Here is a 21,650-nt window from a genome sequence, read left to right on the forward strand (position 1 = left end):
CCGAAAGACTTTGACTTAAAAGGAAAACCAGCAAAATTAAAGCAAGTATTAAAGAGAGTAACTGATGGGACATTTGCCAGATTCGAATTAATTAAATTCAGCCTTAATTTTTAAAAGTGCTGCTTGCAGCAAAATGAAGCCATCCTTTTCTAATACAGTGAGACAGTAATGTGATCCCATTATGATTCATTTCAAATTTGAGGTTTTCGCCAGTTTATTCAGTTGGTTAAGAATAAAGTGATAGTTGGCCGGGCGCGGTGGCTCACGCCTGTAATCCCAGCACTTTGGGAGGCCGAGACGGGCGGATCACGAGGTCAGGAGATCAAGACCATCCTGGCAAACATGGTGGAACCCCGTCTCTACTAAAAATACAAAAAACTAGCCGGGCGTGGTGGCGGCGCCTGTAGTCCCAGCTACTCGGGAGGCTGAGGCAGGAGAATGGCGGGAATCCGGGAGGCGGAGCTTGCAGTGAGCGGAGATCCCGCCACTGCACTCCAGCCTGGGCGACAGAGCGAGACTCCGTCTCAAAAAAAAAAAAAAAAAAAAAGGATAAAGTGATAGTTGCAAATAACATCACTATCAGGAAGACTACCACCTAGCTCAAAAGTAGTCAAATGAAAGACATTGTTCCCATTTTCACCTGCCCTCTATGCTCTCAGCTTTAGTATTAATAAGATTTGAGGTTAATTAATCCTGGAATCAGGAAATTAAACCATAAGTTATGAAAATCCAACAGTTTTTTATTTCAAGAGATTTTGCTTCATCCTTGTGCATCTATTTGAATGTGTGGGCATGCCTAGAAACGCCTGCTTTTAGTGAAATGGGCGGGTATGAGATGTATTGATTGGGTTCTTCCTGCCATTGACTCTCTAACGAACCTGTCACTTCTCCAAGTAGTGAATCATGTGGACAAGGTGCATTGCATTTTATTGGTTTCTTTTCTTTCTTTCTTTTTCCTTTATCCAGAGCATTCGTAACCGAGGCACATTTGCCTTTTGCAACTAAGCTGTACTGAATTCCAAAGCCATAGAAATATCCATTTTAACCTGGAAAGTCCTTTTCTTTGCTAGTCCAGAAGATTTTTTAACATGAACAAGATCCTCTCAAGCACTCTTTGCTTTGGACTCCTAACGTTGTCATCTGTGTTGATCTTTTTACAATCTGTGCGTGGACGGCCATATTTTACCCAAGGTACGTGCACATCAATTTAAAATCCTGCAGGCGGGTAAATAATTCTTCTATTTCTACTTGAACAACTTTGATTTTTCTGCCATTGTTGAAATAATGTTGTAAGAAATAAATATTAGTTAACAGCCAAACCTTCCTTAAGTAGTTGCTGGTCAGAATTAAATGTCATCTTCAATGCTGTTCTTTTCAAGTAGATTAATTTTACCCAAATTAATTTTATCCAATATTGCACTAAATTCACTTCAACTATACTTTAAATATTGGGGTGCTTGTTTCTCATTTGTAGTCCATGACCAAAGATTGGGAATGTATCAATAGTATTATATTCTTCATATTTCAGAACTCTCTCTTGGGGAAAGGAAAAGGAGATTTTCATCTTACAAGACTATTAGTAAGTTCTTTCTGAAAAGAGAGTAAAACAAAGAAACATACATCAAAATAGAAACTTGTATTTGCAGAGATTTGCAGAAAATAAAGCATTGGGGGAAATCATAGCAGTTTCAGGAGGGCAATGCTAACACCTACATTACACATTTTTTATCACATTTCCAACATACTTAGGATACTTATGTGAAATGAAATAATTCCATCTATGACAGCTAGAAAATATACACCGTGATAAAATTAGTGAAAATAAGTTTCTGCTCTTAATATTATAATGTATATAATTTTTATTTAAAATTTTTGGTTCTTCTATAGAAAAGGTAGCTCTTAAACTGAGAATTCATAGAGCGAGATTTAGTAGTGATTTATTAGGCAAACAACCTAGCCTCATTGAAACTTTAATACATTTCTTTATGTTTCCAAAATAGTGACTTAAAGTAATGTTCTCTAATATCTTTTCCAGCCTGAAATTCTTGCTGTTTCTCTCATCTAACTGACTTCCTTGTCAGGAAGAGGGAGATAACCTTTTACTCTCAGCTTACTTAAGGGGAACTAAGACAGAATGTAATAAATTTTGTTTACATGACATTAGATTGAGAAAAGAGATCAAGTTTCCAATTTCTGATTCTAATTCCATTTTACTAGACCTTGTAACCTCAGTCAATAAAAAGTAGAGTAGTTCTGTTGGCAGAGGAAATAAAATTGCATAATCCCTTATTTATTTATGAGGATTTTACCCATTGAAAAACAAGTAGTCTCAGGGACCTAAATACAAGCCTGGGAATCAAAGATTCTGGATTTTATCCATGACACTCACATTCTGTCTTTTGCCAGCCACAATCATTGCATTTGATCGGTCTCCATTGCTCTTTCTAGGAAATAATGAAATTTCCAATGTTTCTAACATAATGTAAACATGAGAGGAAAAATGTGGTTATTTGCTGAAGACTTTGCAAAATTAGGATTAGGTAACTGTAATTTCTAATTTCATGTGTATATGAAATAGAGAAAAATCTGCCTCTAAAAAGCATTTGCTAGATTACAGTTAAATAACACCTGTGACCTCAGAATGCCACACAGTTATATGCATATATCACAGGCAGCAACAGTGCAACTATTTCTCTCAGAGACCTCTTTGATCTCAGTTTTACTATATCTAAATGAGGAAGATTAAATTATTAATAAGGTTATTTTCTATCTAGATAGTCCACGATTAGAGTGAGCTCTTCTCCATGTATACCTTTTTTAAATTCGCTATTTGACTTCTTTTAGTCTTTTAATATAATTTTAAAATAAGCATTTATCTGCTGACACAGACTACAAAGTTGGGCTTATCAGCTTTTTTCTGTGTGTTAGAACTCTCCAAGACAAATGGCACAGTCCTCCCAGCTTACATCTGGTAGGGACCGTCTAAAAGTGTGCCTGAGGGAATGAGCCTGACATGGGGAAAGCTGCCTAACACAGCGGAGGAAGAGAGAGTATCATGACCACGAAGATTATGGGAAATTTCTTTTTGGGAATATAGTCGTTTTGGGAGTTTCCAGATTTCTTTCTGGTAACATTTCTTGTCTCTATGCAGTCAAAACCCTCCCACGTAAATGGAAAGCAAAGAGACAACTAAATTTTTTAAGATTCAGTATCTCGAGTAGTAACGAATCACCATTTTCTGTGTAATATTTGCAAAAACGGTCTCTCATGTTGGAACAGCTTTGCCATCTCTTGTGTCAAATGTGTGTCTACACTCAGATATTTTATATTCAAATATTTCCTTTATTAATGTTAACTCTGTTCAAAGAAACATTAGGAACATCATTTTTTGTTTTAAATCTGTTTTAAAACTAAGTATGAAAACAAAAAACAAAAGACTCATTTTCTGTTGCTTTTTTTTTTTTTAGCCAGTATCTTAACTTCAGAAATCAACTTTTTAAAATTCCTTGAGAAAAGTTTTTCTTCAGAGACTCCCATAAAAGAGGTGTTTTTTCTTAAGAGATAGTGATGAGGAATTTCTGAAGACAAAGAGTTATAGAGGTATAATTATTGGAAGCAAAACTAATAAAGAAAGGCAAATCTATCAGTTTTGTTTTTTGAAAAATGTTTCACTTAACTATGCAGAGGAATGGACTGTGAATTAAGGGGAAAAAAGCTTTAGATCCATACTCTTCTAGTTAGATTACTCTTAGTCACATACATTTTCTAAATTGAAGGTAATGAATCTGTTTCTCTTATCACAGTTGTCTTTCTGAAACAAGTAATTATTATTATCTGGCTCTGAAATATCCCGTCTTTTTTTCAATGAAAACATTTCGAAGATTACAATTTAACATTTTTAATGAATGATTAAAATAAAAATTACATTATTTCATAATAATGTCTTTCTTTTAAACCGAACTATCTCTGAGAGTCTTTGTATAGTTGATGCTGAGCAAAATTTGATATTCTTTTGGTATTTTAAATACTCAAAAGAAAATTTTACCAATAATTTTTATGTTTATGAAGCAAAGAAAATTGAAGAATTGAGCAACAATTAAGTGTCTTTGGTTAATGTAGAAAATTGTGATTCTGTCACCTACCCCAAATTATTCATTTTCTTCTTTTTAATTCGCCATTTAACTGTTTGAATTTATCAACTAACATTTTGTAGAGACAGGAAAGACAGGTGATTTTAAGAAATAGTCTAATCAACTTATAAGTCGTTTCTCTAGCTGAAACCATGTACTCACTCCTAAACTTAAATCTTATTAATATTGATTCTACTCACACTCTAACAGTACAAGAAGGCAGCGAGAAGAAAAAATGATCTTACAGAAATTATGTGATAAAGGTTTGATTTTTCAGGCCATTTCACTAAAGTTCATTGTAATATACTAATTATTATTTCAATTGAATTATTTGTCAATGGATATTTTTTGAATCTTCATGTTTTATAGCTTGTTAGAAGTCTCTTGTCTCAATTTCTACTCCAGAATGAAGATAATGATAGTACTGAGACATTTAGGCAGCTGAGGAATGAATGACTGTGAGGTCAATTGACAAAGATGAAAACATGTCAATTCGGAAGAGGTTGACAACATCCTAGCTCTGCCACGATCTTCCTTGGATGTTTTAAAGGAAATTCATGGAACATGAACTGGCTTATACATAAATGTGTATATCAAATAAAATCACAAAATAAAATGTTATTTTTTTCTTTTGAAAACTACTTTTAGTTTATACTTATGTTAAATAAAATAGTAGAACATTCTAGAAACAGAGATTAAAAAGAAGAAAGTAAAATTCACCTCCAATTCTCCTACCCAGAAGTAATCACAGGAAAAACTGCAACCCTCCAGGTATATGCATATATTCTGTCTTTCTGTGTCTGTCTCTCTTTGTCCGTATGCATTCAACATATATTCAATCCTTTTTTTTTAATGACCTATCCCTTTGGATTATACACTCTCTCTACATTTCTTTTGTTGTTAAATATACAAATTGATAGTTGCCTGCAAGACCAATTTAATTAGAAATATTTTCGGTGACTCAGATTGAAAATGGTGGTTTTTGATCATTACAGGAAACGAAATACTTCCAGACAAAAATTATCCAAATCGTGAGGAACTGTTGCTGGCTCTACTGAATAAAAATTTTGATTTCCAAAGACCTTTCAACACTGGTGAGTTAAGGATAAAGTCAAGCTCTATTTATTAAAAAATAACAGAATCTATTTTGTCTTGAGACTTGCTGTTTCTAAATGTTAATTGATATTAAATGAAATAATTACTCCTTTGTATGTTACACTAAAGATTTAAGTGTTTTTTTTTGTTTTATATTTATGTTAAATCCATGGAGTTATTAACAAATATTAAAAGCCTATTTTGGTCAATTCGAGGGTCCTAATGTGATTGGTAACCATATAGTTAAAAAAAAATGGTTACCTTTATTCATGTTTTCTTCTCATCTGTGCAATTCTCCACTAGTACCCCCAGTATTTTCTTTTATTAAATGTTTCAAAAATGTTATATTCATAGGTTTCTTCTAGAAATTTCACAAATTAACTGCAGCTTTGTTGTAGTTAATTTAGCATTATTTTAATCAAAATCTTTCAATTTTAGGAAATGATTAGAGTATAGATGATGAACGAAAAATTTAGGCTACACCAATTGAGATTATTTTTATTTGAAGAACAGAATAATCTGACTTACAAATATCCATCAGATTGTCTTCCAAGAAATGACTGAGATTTTGTCAGAAATTTAGCAAGTCTAGCCTAAGAGAAAATGTGACCAAATGATACTGTGCTACGTCCCATACAACATCTGAAGTAGTCTAAAAATGTCTGTATTCATACAGCAAAATGCCAGTTAAAAGAATAACTTCATAAATACTTTTAAAATTCAGGGTTTTTAAACTAAAAGTAATATATTCCTATTGAAAAATAAGTGAAATTTATAAAAACAAAAAATTTGTACCCAAATTTTAAGACCTGTAGCAAGTTAGCATTAGTATTTTGGAGAATTTTCTTCTTGATTGAATTATGCATAGGATACATGGCCTGCTTTTCTTCTTCCCATTTAATGTTTTATGAGAATTTCCACATGCCAGCAAAAATGGTTTATTTCTAAATCATAGGTCATGTTAGAACTATGGTCTACTTTAGAAAAACTTTGTACTTATTGTTGAAAGTTAGATATTTCAGATGTCATAACTGATTGCATTTCAATACTATGGGCATTGAAAAAATATACTGGAGATTTTGTATTAGGAATGGGTGGATGATGTCAAATCATACGAAAAAGACCTGTGCTTTCTACATAAGATCCTAAACGTATGTACTGAAGCAAATTAAATATCACTTGCGATATACGTTTTTTCACATGACAAATGTGTCGTGCAGATCTAGCATTGCCTAACAAACTGGAAGAACTTAACCAGGTGAGAATGTGAAATACTTAAATGATCAATTTTAATAACAATTATAAGGAAATTTCTTCTTGGCATAAAGTTTTTTAAAAGAAATTATTAATACTACCATGTAAAACTTCTATTCCTGCTAAACAAAGGGTGAAGCTATTTTACAGGAAAAGAAAAATCAAATTATACTAACACAAAACAGAACAAAACTATGGCTGAAGTGATCTTTCTATATAATGTCTAGAAATCTGGATTCTAATTTTAGCTTTGCAATTACCAAACTATGAAAACTGGGGCAAACAAATTCTCTAGACTGAAATCTCCTCATCTGTAAAATGGGAGGCTATAAATAGATGGATGTTTTTGAAGTTATTGTTTTTAAACAGTGGGAATCTTTTCTCCCCCAAATGTTGTGTTTTTCCAGCAAATGAAACATGTAAAAGCAGAGCTGTTTGGCTTGAAGCAGCTGGTTTGAAGAGCCTGAAGTGCTGCCCTCTTGATGGGGGCCACTAGCAACACCATTTTCTCTGTGCAATTCCATTATTCTGCAAACCGTATGGCCGTTTGGGAGAGAGAATTATTCTCATCATTCTCTTCTGAGTAGCACCAACATGGAGATAAACAGTGGTTCAGGCTGAACCCTACTTTTGTAGTTAGCTCTTCAGGGCTTAAGGCAATTCATAACCTTGTTAAAAATTAAAATAAGTAGAATTCTAGATAGAAATCTTAGGGCCTCAAAATACTTTTTCCTTCCAACTAGAAAAGACAAAAAAATTCAGGAAATCCAAGCATTGACATAATAGTTTGTAGCTCCTTGAAAAGACCTGCTCATTATAGGTGACACAAAATAAAGTCCAAGTACACAGGCTGTATCTACAGGTTCCCCATTAACAGCTAGAGGTGACTTCCTTTTGCCCAAAACCTATTTCTTTCTGATCTTTTGTTGAGTCATGTACCTTTCCTAGTCAGCCCCTAAATGAATGCTTCCTGTTTTTCTTCTCTTTTTTGTTTCTTTCTTCCTTTGTTTCCATTTCCTCCTTTTTCTCTCTTCCTTTCTTTTGTCCATTTTTTCTCCTTTTTTCTTTCTTTCATCTTTCTTCTTCTTTAATAAAGAGCAGCTTTTTTTTTTTTTTTTTTTTTTTTCTGAGACAGAGTCTTGCTCTGTTGCCCAGGTTGGAGTACAGTGGTACGATCTCAGCTCATTGCAACCTCCACCTCCTGGGTTCACACCATTCTCCTGCCTTAGCCTCCCAAGTAGCTGGGACCACAGGCGCCCACTACCACACCCAGCTAATTTTTTGTATTTTTTGTAGAGGCAGAGTTTCACTGTGTTAGCCATGGTGGTCTCGATCTCCTGACCTTGTGACCTGCCTACCTTGGCCTCCCAAAGTGCTGGGATTACAGGCATGAGCCACCACGCCCGGCCAACAGCATGGCTTTATAGAAGACTAATTAATTATCATTTTACAGTTTTATCAGCTGGAAAAGCTAAAAGAACAGCTAGTGGAGAAGGATTCTGACATGTCCTATGCCATAGATGGTCTATTCTCTTCTCATCCTAGCAAACGAGGTAAGCTTTTATTTCAAGGTTTTAATATTGACTTCCAAAAGATGATTTTTGCAGTTATTTCTGAGAGGAAGATGATTCAGTGGGCATTTCTTAATCTTATGTTGGTGATCAATAAAAAGGTTCATATTAAAAAAAAAATTCCGATAAAAATGATACCATATAAACGTATTTGAGCTTTCTGGTATTTGCAACAGGGGGCAAGTTCGCACTTCTCAGGTTTAAATAAAATAGGTCCTTATTGTATAAACTCTGGCTTACCCTTGCTATTTTGGCTTAAACACTGAAGCAGAAAAGACCACAAATAGAAATAATCCATTTTAAGTCAATTTGAAATTTCACAGAATCTATTCTGACATAAGGGGAAACTTCATTGCTATAACACTTGTTCCAAGGTTCGATTCATAGCATTTTATTTTAGAAAGATTACTTTTTTGGATTATGCTTTTGGATAACTTTTCCTAGGAAATTATTGTTTCTTACTGTCTTTGTTTTTATTTTTGAAAATTATCGTATTACTGTTTCTTTATTCATGTAGTGATGAGAGATTTCCTAAGGCATATTTATTTTTACTTGTCCCCTATACCAGATTTGTCTTTAACTTCTGTAAAATCATATTTTCACAATATTACTGAGGGAAGAAGGTCGACCAGTGTCAAGCCCTGAACATATACCAGACATTTTATATTTTAATGTCTCAAAATATAGTTATTAAGCATTCAGACTCTAGAGCTAGACTGCCTGGGTTCAGATTTTAACTTTGACTACCTACGCAACCTTGGAGAGTTATCTAATTTCTTCTGCCTCATTTTCTTTGCCTAAAAATGTGGATAATGATAATAATTTTCATGGGATTGTTGAGAGGAGTACATGAGTTAATTTAATTTAAAATAATCCCTGGTATGTAGTAAGTACTATGCAAGCTTAACTTAAAAAAATTATTTTGATCATTATTACTACAATTATTTTCTACACGAATCCCATACGATGGCTATTAATATGACTTTTTTTATAGATGAGAAAACTGCATCTCAGAAGGGTTAAATTTCATGCTGAAAATAACCCAACTGCTAAGTGACTTAGCTAGTAAGGCTGAAGGATAAAGTGGCAGAAGATGAAGTGGAGGGTAGGAGGGAGGGAATTTAGTGACTTTTTTTTTTTTTTTGAGATGGAGTTTCACTGCCCAGGCTGGAGTGCAATGGCAGAATCTCAGCTCACTGCAAACCTCTGCCTCTGGGGTTCAAGCAATTCTCCTGCCTCAGTTTCCCAAGTAGCTGGGATTACTGGTATACACCATCACGCCCAGCTAATTTTTGTATCTTTAGTAGAGATGGGTTTCACCATATTGGTCAGGCTGATCTGATTCGGGATATATTTTGAATAAAAGTCAACCAATTTTGCTGAAGAATTACACATGAAGTATAAAAAATAGGCAGGTGTCAAAAATTACTCCAAGGTTTTTGTTTTGAGCAACGAGGAACAAAGGACAGTTTCTGTTTATTGAGCCAAGGATAACTTGAGGAGAAGAAAGTACAAGAGAAAGGTTGAAATAGAGATTTGTTGGACCTTTCCTGAATCAGTATAGCTTAGGCTATTATGTGTTAACAGTTTTAATCTAAATCTCAGAGACATAGTGTAATAAATCGAGAATCAAGTCCAATGCTTGTAGCACAGCACCGCTCTATTCTGTAGCCCTGTCATCTAGAATGTTGATACAGCTTAACTGCCTCCAACATTGCAAAACAGAAGAGGATAAAGGATACATCCCAGCTTTCAATTGCCTCAGTTCAGAAGGGGCACACATCATTTCTACTGAAGTCCATTGGCCGGGATTAGTCACAGACTACCACCAACATAAGGCAAGGAAGGTTAGTAAACATAAGGAAGTGTTTATAGTACTTGGTGAGCACTGCCTCTATCATAGTCTATCCTTCGATCTCTTCTTAAAAACATAGACTATTCTCAACTCATTCTCGTCAGAGACAACCCAAAATCTCTACTAGTAACTGCACTCAGCACAAAGAACAGGCTTTGCAGGATACATTTACTAGTCTTCATCAGATATAATGTGGCCACTCTTTTTTTTTTTGAGACGGAGTTTCACTGTGTAGCCCAGGCTGGAGTGCAGTGGCATGATCTTGGCTCACTGCAACCTCTGCCTCCCGGGTTCCAGCTATTCTCCTGCCTCAGACTCCCGAGTAGATGGGACTGCAGGTGCTGCCACCAAACCTGGCTAGTTTTTTTGAATTTTTAGTAGAGATGGGGGTTTCATCATATTGGCCAGTCTGGTCTCAAACTCCCAACCTCAAGTAATCCACCTGCCTTGGCCTCTTAAAGTGCTGGAATTACAGGCCTGAGGCACCATGCCCAGCCAAGCTACTCTTCATTCACAGACCTATTAACTGAAAAGAAGAGTTATTATTCACCCCGTACAAATCCAACAGTTAGCAGAGCAACAGAGAAAGGATAATTGCAATCAGTGGCAACCTGAACATACTACCTGCCAATCTGCTCTTTTCCAGGCTTTCTTCTAGGAGCTCTAGGCACATGGTCGGAATCCCAAGCTGTTGCAGATGCCAGTTTTACCACTTATTTTGTCATTTAATAAAATACCTCTTAATTTTTCAAACCTATGATATCAGTTTCCATATCTGCCATTAATGAGTTGCTGATACTGTGTCAGATTTTAGGTATGTTTTAGAGCAGCACCCTCACTTCACATTATCAAACTGTATATTGGGATATGCTAAGCAAGCTAACAAAATAGCCTTTAAATCTCAAATTTTGATCGAGTTTACATGAAGTCTTACATATGCTGATCATTTTTCCTTCACTTCATGCATACACTATGTGGAACACATGGTCTCCATGTACCTATAGTAGGACAGGAGACAGATGAAGCAGGTAAATGTGCTTTTAACTGCCAGAGCTATGTATATGATCCCAATTTAACTTAATGGGGATGTGGGATCCCTAGGAAATATAGAGAAGTTTTAGGAATAGTTGAAGAGTTGTATTCCTACCACATATTTTGGGTTTGTTATGCCATAGATAATAAAATCTTCCAGTAGTAAATTGAGTAGGAGATTAAATGTATGTATGAATTTGAAGTTAGTGAATATGAATTTATATCTCCAATCAGCCCAGATTAAAGATACACATTTGACAGTTGTCCGCATAGAAATATTGTTTGGCATTGTGAAGAGACCATCTAGGGAGTGACTCCAAATACAAAGAAAAGATATCTAAAGACTGAGGCCCAGATCATTCCAAGGGCAGAAACTGAGCAGATGAGGCAGAATCAACAAAAGAGGCTGAGTAGGAGTAGGTACAAGGAAGGAGGCAAGAAAGCAACACCCAGAAGTCAAGTAAAAAAACTGTTTCTGAGCAAGACTCCATCTCAAAAAAAAAAAAAAAAAAAAAAAAAAACTGTTTCCAGGAAAAAGGCGTTCAAGTCTATCCAAAGCTATTGTTACCAAAACACCAGGTGTTCAGTCTAGGTCCTGCAGCTCACTCACTGCACAGAAAGCTGATCACTGAGACAAGTATTGCCAAGAAAGAAGGCTTTAATTGGGTGCTGCAGCCAAGGAGATGGAAGCTCAGTGTCAATCCATCTCTCTAACTCACTAAAACTAGGGTTTATATAGCAGGGAAGAAATGTAACTATGTGTCAGAAAGGCAAGGAAGCAATCATGATGAATGAGGGGTCCAATATCTCATTGTCTGGATGTGGTGATCTCGTGAATTTCAGTTCTTTGATACTTTTTTTTTTTTTTTTAAATACAGAGTCTTGCTCTGTCACCAGGCTGGAGTGCAGTGGTGCGATCTCTGCTCACTGCAACTTCTGCCTCCTGTGTTCAAGCGATTCTCCTACCTCAGCCACCCAAGTAGCTGGGACTACAGGCATGCAGCCACCACCCCCAGCTAATTTTTGTATTTTTAGTAGAGACGGGATTTCACCATGTTGGTCAGAATGGTCTCGATCTCCTGACCTCGTATCTGCCCACCTCGGCCTCCCAAAGTGCTGGGATTACAGGCGTGAGCTGCTGCACCCTGCCCTTTGACACTTTGTTTGAGAGGCCTAAAGGTCGTTTCCTGAGGAAGAAACTCAGCTAAAACAAATACAAGCTTTAAGCTTTAACAGCAGAAGGGTCAATTTCTGATTATCCAGAAACAACTGTCTATGGGACTATTGGGCTGGTTTCACTATGATAGATCCAGTAAAATGACGACTGAGAACTTCCAGTCGAATTCAGTGGAGGAAAGGTCATTAATGGCCTTGCCAAGGATTGTTTGGTGAACTTTTTGTTAAAGAAAACATGACTACAGAACTGGAACCACTGGTGATAGAAAATTATCTTAAAGAATTTTGTGCTAAGGAATAGAAAAAAATTTGGTACATCAGCTAGAATGATTTGAAAGCATCCAAAAAAAACCCAAAAACACAAAACCCTTTTTGTTTATTTTTAAGCAAGTAGATACTGCAACATGTTTGTAGGCCAGGTACCAGTGGCTCACACTTGCAATCCCACTACTTTGGGAGGCCAAGGCAAGAGAATCACTTGTGCCCAGTTGTTTGAGACCAGCCTGGCCAATATAGGGAGGCTGTGTCTCTACAAAAACATTAAAAAATTAGCCTGGTGTGGTAACCCACGTTAGTAGTCCCAGATACTCATGAGATTGAGACCGGAGGGTCCCTTGAGCCCAGGATTTCAAGGTTGTAGTGAGCTATGGTTGTGCCACTGCACTCCAGCTTGGGTGACAAAGCTGAACATAACCCACAATGCACATGAAGTGTTCTAATGTTGCCATAACTAGAGACTAACCACTGTGAATAACAACATATGAAGATGAAATAGACCCAGAAATCCAGCTTAAGAAAGTAAAAACTTACGCTTACTATGAAATATTGTACCTTTCTTTAATCTTTTAATATATTGTCGATAGAGATCTGCTACAAATATAGCTATTCAACTCCTAGCTTCATGCTAAAAACAGAGAATACAAGAGTTAACAAGACAGCCATTAAGTGACACGAGAAAGTTGTTCGGGGTTTTACTTTATGTAAATGATAACTGGTGCACGCTATAAACATTGGGGAATTGGCTCTACCACCAATATGACTCATGACAGTTCCCTTTGACCACATCCAAAAAGTTCTCCAAACTATATTCCATTGTATATTTAATCGAACTGTTCATGTGGTATAAGTCTTGGCTAAGTGTAAGTTTATGTTCTTCTGCCAGACTCAGATATTCAAAGGCATCTGAAAGGACAGAAAGAACAGTGATGATAACTTTCCAAAGCATACTATAAGAAGAAGATTGGCCAGACATGGTGGCATGCACCTGTAGTCCCAGCTACTCAGGAGGCTGAGGTTAGAGAATCACTTGAGTCTGTAGCACTCTATAATCATGCCTATGAATAGCCACTGTGGTTCAGGCTGGGGAACATAGTGAGAGGCCTCATCTGAAAAAAAAAAAAAAAAAACTGAGAAAAAAGAAGAAGGTTAGATTAGTGGGTGAGGTGCCTCACTTCAATGTCTGAAAATAGACTTCTGCTTTTGCAGGGTTTGAATGTGGCTTCTAAGGGAAACTGTGGCTCTTGAAGAAATGAAAAATAGGCTCTGAGTGATATCATAACACTGTTTATATGTGGTGATAAACACAGGGGCTACAGTGTATTTGGGGAGGAAAACCTGGGCAAGCAGATAGAAATTTATCATTCATTTCAATGAGAGATTATATCTTTTTCAAGTCTTTTTCACTGTAAATACTGCTGATCAACAATGAATCAAAGACCCTTCTCCCAAGGGACTTAGTTTTATAAGGTCGTTAAGTAAAAGGAAATTAGAGAAGCTGATAATTAGCCAGATGCAACTTCTCTGTCAAGTGATCGGTAACAACCTACAGAAGGTTTAAAATGATTCACTTATATATTTGAAGATTGAAATGCCAATATATTTGGTTTGATTTCTCTGAAGAATCATTTTATGATCAGAGTGGGAAGGCTAAATGTGATGATAAATGAAGTTATTAAATATCATTTTATGGTCTGCAAAGTGACCTTCAAACTGTCTTCCTTCCTTTTCACTCAATAAATAGACTGTCATTAGCACTGCTTTTTTACTTATGTGACTTTCTTTTTGGTATTTCAGTTACCTCAAGTGTAAAATAGAGGGATGAATCTCATAGGGCAGTCCATCGAATTCTCTAGACTGTATTATATGTATTATAATGTACAATAGTGCTGTCCAGTAGAATTTTCTGTGATGGGAACATTCTCTAGTTTGTACTGCCCATTATGGTAATCACTGGCTACAAGTGCTATTGAGCACTTGAAACATGACTAGTATGATGGAGATGCTGAATTTTTAATTTATTTAATTGTAATTAACTTAAAGATCCACATAAGGCTAGTAGCTACCACATTGACTGTCCCTTTTAAAAACTTCACTTTCTCATCGAGCCACACATAAGCTATTGATTCAAGAGAAAGTTTTATCAAATATTCTTCTAATAAAAAAGGTATTTTGTTTTCTTCTTTAGCTTGCTTTTGGAAATACTGTGTTTAAAGCTTTTTCTCAGGATGCAAAGAAAGATGAAAATATCAGGAAAAGATATGTATCTACCCACTCTACTGTTTAAAATTGTAGCTGTTTCAATCACAAAGAAACTGGCATTTATTCTGCATATGATGTTTTCACCTTGTTCTTGTTACTAAGTCAATTGTAATAAGCTTAAGGTTTATGTTGTGAATAATCACTAATTAGTTGCACTTTTGAATGGCACGTCATTATCAAAATGGGTTTGTAGAGCTAGAGTTGAAAATGCTGTATCTATTGTATGCTTTCTATAAATTCATTGCTCATGTAAAGTTTTGTCCTGTTGTGACTATGCTGAACTATTAATTAAAACATTTTGAAAAGCATCTTGGAAGGTTAAATTATGTTGTCTCATGTTACATGGCAAATATGCATTATTGTTCTTTCTCATTTTTATGACTGTGTTGGCCACCTCTCTTTTCTATGAATTTGAACAATGGTCATTGAGACTACCCCAACAAATGAATACATTACTAAAGGAGAAACAGATTTATTAAACTCTGGGGGAAAAGTACTAGATGTCTTAAAGATAGAACGTTAAGAAAATTTTCTTAAAATAATGATTTGCCTTTTGTTTTCTTAATTTTCATGTCTGCCTTCTCCACAACATGAGAAATTATTTGAGACTCTCAGCATGCTTGTAAGAGTTTAGACACAATGTGGTTAAAAAAAACCAAAAACCAAAAAACAAACAAAAACAAAAACAAAAAAACAAAAACCACAAAAACTCGTTGGCTTTCTCTTGATTAGTTTTTGTTTCACGTCTATACATCATACTGCCCTTGCTTACATCTAAACAAATTTATTTAGTCAATTAAAAGTTGGATAGTCAACCTCAATTTTGTTTACAATCTGTGCTGGCACAAATATATGGCCAAAGTAACTTTACAATGAAAGAATATTAATGGCTAGCTTACTCTGTGATAGCTGACCAGATCAGTCTACGTACCACCCTTTACAATATGGGGAGGAGAAGATACAGTTTAATCTACGTAACATTGTGTGGTGCTTAAGATATAGCTGTCTTATAAGATAAAATGAATAATATTGCTTAATCTATTAAAAAAAATTAAGGGGCTGGGCATGGTGGCTCACGCCTGTGATCCCAATAATTTGGGAGGCCGAGGCGGGCAGATCACCTGAGGTCAGTAGTTTGAGACCAGCCTGACCAACATGGAGAAACCCTGTCTCTATTCAAAATACAAAATTAGCTGGGTGTGGTGGCACATGTCTGTAATCCCAGCTACTCCGGAGGCTGAGGCAGGAGAATCACTTGAACCCAGGAGGCAGAGGTTGCCATGAGCCGAGATCGCCCCACTGCACTCCAGCCCGGCAACAAGAGTGAAACTCGGTCTAAAAAAAAAAATAATCAAAGGCTAGGCCCAAAGGCTCACACCTGTAATCCCACCACTTTGGAATGCGGAGGTGGCAGTGGAGGGCATCAGGCTTAAGCTCAGGAGTTTTGAGACCAGCCTGAGCAACATGGTGAAACCCCATCTCTACAAAAAATACAAAGATTAGCCAGGAGTCGTCACATGTGTTTGCAGTCCCAGCTACCTGGGAGACTGAGGTGGGAGGACTGCTTGAGCCAGGGAGATGGAGGCTTCCGTGAGCTGCGATCGCACCACTCCATTCCAGTCTGGAGCAAGACCATTTTTCAAACGACAAATGTGTTATAATAAATAAAGATGAAAACTCCTGCTTTCATCATCTCATGTTTATTAACTTTGGAAAAGTTGAACCATATTGAAGCATCTTGAGCCTTTCGGCATAAAGGGTAATATCATTCAGAAAGCTTTTCATACTTTTTCCTTTTAGAAGACTCTATTAAGTTATTTTTTCATAATTTGGTTGAAGAAACTTAATTCCCTAAAGCTATGAACAGATTAAAGGTACAATTTGACAGACATTTTGTAGTGTGTGTAAATTTTAGGACAACATAGCCAGGAACTAACATCCTCTTTTGAAATTTGATTATGTAATTGACACTAGAACCCAGAATTCCGTATACATATATTCATTTGCTGTATAAAGCTTCATGCAGAAACAAAGAGAAAAAAGGTAATACATTATTTTGAAACGAAACAAAAGAGTCCCTTCAAGTTGAAATACAGTTGGATTAGTAATACCTAATGCATTGGATAAATAAGTGAGATGATTTGTCATATTCTTAACAAAAATTATGTCTTAATTTACTGCTAAGTTAAAAGAATAGCCCCATTATTTAGTATATCGCTGACTTATTTTCTATTCTGAATGAAGTAATACTAAAAATTAAAATATGAAATAAAATGAGTTATAAGTGGAGAAAACATTTTCTTCCCTTCATGGAAATTGTGTATATATTATATTAGGAGAAAACATATTACACATGAAACTATAGCATAAATCAATATATTGTGACTTCTTGTTTTAATTAAATTGGATGCCATAATCTAATTTTGAATTAAAAAATAAAGAATGTAGGAAATAGATTTGCATAATCCAACTTCCAATATTTACCATGAGAAAGTTTTAGGCTAAAGTAGGTTTTAATACCTTTTGTCAAAGCACGAAGCAGAATCCAGTTGGATTAGAAGCTACAGATACCCAAATGTGAATACAAGGAAAGAAAGAGCTTGTAAGCAATAGGAGCATTTCTATAGTTCATCACAAGGTTGGGGAAAGGCAGCCAAGGATATCATCACTTCTTAAATAATTCTTTCAAATCATGAGTCCTCCAGGATGCTTCCCTATGTGCTATTGCTAGCTTTCTAACACACATTTATGAAAAACAGAATTGGTTAGTTTTCCCAAAATTCACTTCTCTTTGCTACAGCCCTCTACCATAATTTGAAAAAAAATTTTATTTACTATTTTTCCTAAATTAATTTTGAAGACTTTCAATTTGAAAACTGTCCAGAAAAACTAAGAAGTTACATACAAAACCAATATATATTCTAAGTACACATGTTCATTTCTTTCACCTCTTTTTGCCTCTTTTAAACTTTATCTTTAAAAAGCACATTGGATAACTGAAAAATTCGTTGTTTATAAAGGTCAATTTCTTAGTTTAACTCTTTATCTAATTTTTTTTGTCATGTTTCTTTGAGTTTATTTTATTCTTTGGATCACAGAAGTCCATTGATTTTTAGTTAAGATTAGCAATTGCCCATTTCTCTCTTTTTCCTTTCATATGAAGACACCTTCTCACAGTACTCTCTTTTTATGCTAAAACAAGCCTTTGCTCTACTGGCCAATCCTTTTTTCATCCCACATATCAGACAGTGATTTTCAGGGTTTACAGAGGAAGTGTTTTTCAGATGCTTTATAAACTTCTGCTAAGTAACTTATGATGAATCTCTGTTCCATAGAAAGTTTTTTTTGTGTGAAAAATACTTCACTTGAGTATAGTTTTGTGTGTTTTCAAAGTATATCCAATGCACAATGGGCCTATGTGTCCAAGCTACAATAACATCATAGTTATTACTGAGATTTGAGCTTTCTACAATACCAAAACTTACATTTTAATAAGCCATTCAAAAATAATCTGAATCATTTTAAAGAAATCATTCTCAAAATCATTATGCTCGTCAATTGACTTAAGGATAAAAAGGCAATTGAAGCCAAATAAGCCAATATATGAAACAGAGTAAACAGGTTCTTAGATGAGTCCAAGATATCAAAAAAATCACATTGTACTATGCTGAAATGTACTGAGCTAAAATGATGTGTGCTTAGCTGGCCCTAACCTGTTATGGTGGTTTACTACTTGGTGGTAATTCTTTGACTTCCCTCCTACTTTCATTTTTACTTCTGCGTGTACTTACTCCACTCCTAATGAGACACTGCTTCTCTTAACTATCAGAATTTAGAAAAATGGAAAGTTTTTAGGGGACAAGGGATATCTACGTTTGACAAATGAGTAATGTCCTTCACCTTCTTAATTCTAAGGCAATATGCTCATTAGGGCTGTGTTTTATTTTTCTGAACATGATTGAAAATTGAATATGAAAAGAGAAGCCTAATTTCATAACTGTTACCAATCAGGCTATTGGAAAAATGGAATACAGGGAAGTGAAAGTACTTAACAGAAAATATACAGCACTGCCTTTCCTTATTCCCCAATAACAAACAGATTATATCTGAATTTTACAGAAGCAAATCTGTCTTTTGTTATTATTCTTTGACTACAAACATGTGCATGGCAAATCCATACAGACGGCATTTCACTGTGTTGTGTTTTCAATTATTATTTTTAAAAGTAAGGTTTAAGGGGAAGTTAACCATTCTTGAATAATTAAGATATATAATTTTTAAATGAACGTGTATCAAAATGATTTACACAATTTAATTGAAGCTGTAACAATGCTGTAATGTGATGGACTGAAGTTCAAGCTTTGGAAAGGATTTGCAGAAGGTCAGTTCCTTGAAAATGTAATCATTAAGAAGTGTGAATAACTTCAGTGAAGCATCTTCCACATTTCTGTGACATTTCACCAGGGAAGTTGCATCTGCAAAAATGAAAGTTGAGATTGTTAAAGCTAATGAGAACTCTGTAGATCAGGTGGAAGTCCATCAACTTCACGTGAGAAGAGTGAAATATTTAATTACATGCTGTTCCATTATAGCCTTTATTTACATGGCACATTTTTATTTTGAAGATCATAATGTAAAATAACAATTTCAGTTCAAAATGCATTTAAAAGAATATTTTAAACATATAAGCTAAGTGCTTATGCTCGTTTTAATAAAAATTATAAAAAGTCTTTTTCACAACTCCTTTCTTCAAGTACCAACTATATTCTATTTTGCTTGAGTTTTTAATCTTTGTTCAAAGGATACTGCCATGACAAACAAAAGAAGAACAAAGAAAACCTGAATACTACTTTCTGTTTATTGTAACACATTGAAAATTGTATATTTTGCACATTCTACCAAGAATCCCACAATATACTGCCATTTAAACAAGATTTCTGCTGTGTTTGAGTTATATTAATTTATTTGAACAATGGTATGTCAATATATGTCAACGTAAATCTAAAATAAAAATTGTCAGTATAATTCACAACATGTGTCTCACCTTATTGGAAGAAAAGCCTTAATGGATGTGCCAGCAAGTGGTAGCACAATTAATGGTCACGTTTCTTTTCTTTTTTCTTTTTTTTGAGATGGAGTTTGCCCAGGCTGAAGTGCAATGATGCGCGACCTCGGCTGGTTGCAACTTCTGCCTTCCGGGTTCAAGTGATTCTCCTGTCTCAGCCTCTGGAGTAGCTGGGATTACAGGTACATGCTACCACGCCAGGCTAAATTTTTGTATTTAGTAGAGATGAGGTTTCACCATGTTTGCCAGGCTGGTCTCAAACTCCTGACCTCAGGAGATCCACCCACCTCGGCCTCCCAAAGTGCTGGGATGACAGGTGTGAGCCACCGCGTCCGGCCAATAGTCACATTTCTAATTTTACCAGGTTGACATTCTGATTTCAGTGGCACAGACCTAGAACTTGCTAATTTCACCTAGAGAAGCTAGGAAAATTTAGACAAAATATTTCTTTGAATTTGAGTTGCTTAGAGCTAAAGTCTACTAAAAACTCGAAACTTTGGTACAATGTATTAATGATTTCAGAAAGCCATTGCATAAATACCAAATTATCGTCCTTTTGAAAATACGTATCAGAGAAGAAATTAGCGTTTGGTCTTGGAACCAGCGATGGAAATCAAAATATTTTACCCAAAATATACTTCTTTGACTTATTTTGAAGTGGCTCCACAAAGCTGTTTTCTGTGGGGGAAATTTGCATCTGTGGAGAATTTGCGTTAATGCAGCCAGCCCTCCTCTTGTCTAGATCTAGCGAAGATTAACTGAGAGTCTAATACTTTTAGAGGTCAGAAAAGAACATTTGCCATCTATTCTCTCTGAGGGCTGCTGGGTTTTATCTACATAACAAGACTACCTTTGCTAGCCAAACCTCTTTCCTTTCTCTCTCCCATAACCTCTCTTGCCACTAAAACCTGTTTTTGGCCATGCTCTGAGCCTGCATTCTTTCTGTAACCTCAAGATAATATAATACTTTTTTGTACACCATTGGTAGATTGGCTCTTCATTCTGAAGGCTCCCCTGCATACACATTAAATAAAGTTGTATCCTTTTCTCCTTCTAATCTTAGATCTGCCGCATGTCAGTGATTTTCAGCAAACTTTCCAAGGGACAAAGGTTAAAGTCAGCCCTTGGCACCTTCCGTTTGGTGCAGTGAGCAGGGAGATTAAAACTTCACCCTGCCGGAAGTCACAGTTATGAGAACCCAAGACCTAATCTGCTGGCAAAAAGAGTAAGAATTTCTTACCAGAAAAGCTCTTGGCCTCTGTCTCTCTGTGTAATCTGGTCAGGGAATGGTAAAAATCACTGTTTCCTCTGCACAATTTTGAGTAACGTGAGACAAAGATTTATGTGATTTACCTTGGGGTATAGTATCTCTGGTGTACTTTTTGGTACTTTGTGGTATGAATATTCATATTGTGTGATCTCTTTCCTCCCAGAAATAGTCTTTTCCTTTGTCTCTGTCTTTCTGTGTTGTTCATAAAGAGGGATATCAAATAAAGCTCCCTCTTGTTCAATTTTATGTCCTGGAGAGCCTGACATCTCACTAAGTGGGAGCATTCTTTCCTGGTCTCCACCACCCGAAGGGCATGATTTTTGGGTCACATCAGGTGGTCATCCTAAAAATGCCTGGGAACCCGACTTTTTTTGTGACTAATCTCCCAAGCTCTTGGGGGCGGGGGTTTGTCATAAGAAGTCCCGTCCATAAGGGGCTTTTGTTTTCTCAGCCCTTGTTGCCTGGTTAATGCTGGGAAAGTCCAATCCCAGGAGGGGACACCCGGTGTCACAGATTAACATATCTGTGACTGGCACCCCCCTCACAAATCTGTGGGTTTCTTAATATCTGTGGCAACAAGAGTCTTTTGCTATCTTAGCCCGTTTCTGGGAGTGAGATTTTGCTGGGGGAATCTTTGGCATTGTTTCTTCTATGCCCTAACATT

General features: G+C 35.9%; 2 protein-coding genes across 2 annotated transcripts in view; one reads left to right on the forward strand and one right to left on the reverse strand.

The window, feature by feature from the left end:
* Nucleotides 1-970: 970 nt before the first annotated feature.
* On the forward strand, nucleotides 971-8,323 carry UTS2B (urotensin 2B). The gene is made up of 4 exons (XM_065539711.2): nucleotides 971-1,191; nucleotides 5,126-5,224; nucleotides 6,446-6,483; nucleotides 7,933-8,323. Exons 1-4 carry the CDS (start codon nucleotides 1,089-1,091, stop codon nucleotides 8,203-8,205), a joined length of 513 nt encoding a protein of 170 aa, XP_065395783.1. The 5' UTR covers nucleotides 971-1,088; the 3' UTR covers nucleotides 8,206-8,323.
* Nucleotides 8,324-16,335: 8,012 nt separating this feature from the next.
* Nucleotides 16,336-21,650, reverse strand: part of OSTN (osteocrin) — a 57,832-nt gene continuing 52,517 nt past the window's right edge. The window contains exon 5 of the mRNA XM_005545403.5: nucleotides 16,336-19,126. The gene's annotated coding sequence lies outside the window, so the exon portion shown is untranslated. The remainder of the gene's footprint in view (nucleotides 19,127-21,650) is intronic.

Source organism: Macaca fascicularis, chromosome 2 (assembly GCF_037993035.2).
Source record: "Macaca fascicularis isolate 582-1 chromosome 2, T2T-MFA8v1.1".
NCBI lineage: Eukaryota > Metazoa > Chordata > Mammalia > Primates > Cercopithecidae > Macaca > Macaca fascicularis.

Coding starts and splice junctions, on each gene's coding strand:
- UTS2B (XM_065539711.2), top strand. CDS start 1,089: ATGAACAAGATCCTCTCAAGCACTCTTTGCTTTGGACTCCTAACGTTG. Junction 5,225..6,445: donor CCAAAGACCTTTCAACACTG/GTGAGTTAAGGA, acceptor TGTGTCGTGCAG/ATCTAGCATTGCCTAACAAA. Junction 6,484..7,932: donor AACTGGAAGAACTTAACCAG/GTGAGAATGTGA, acceptor ATCATTTTACAG/TTTTATCAGCTGGAAAAGCT.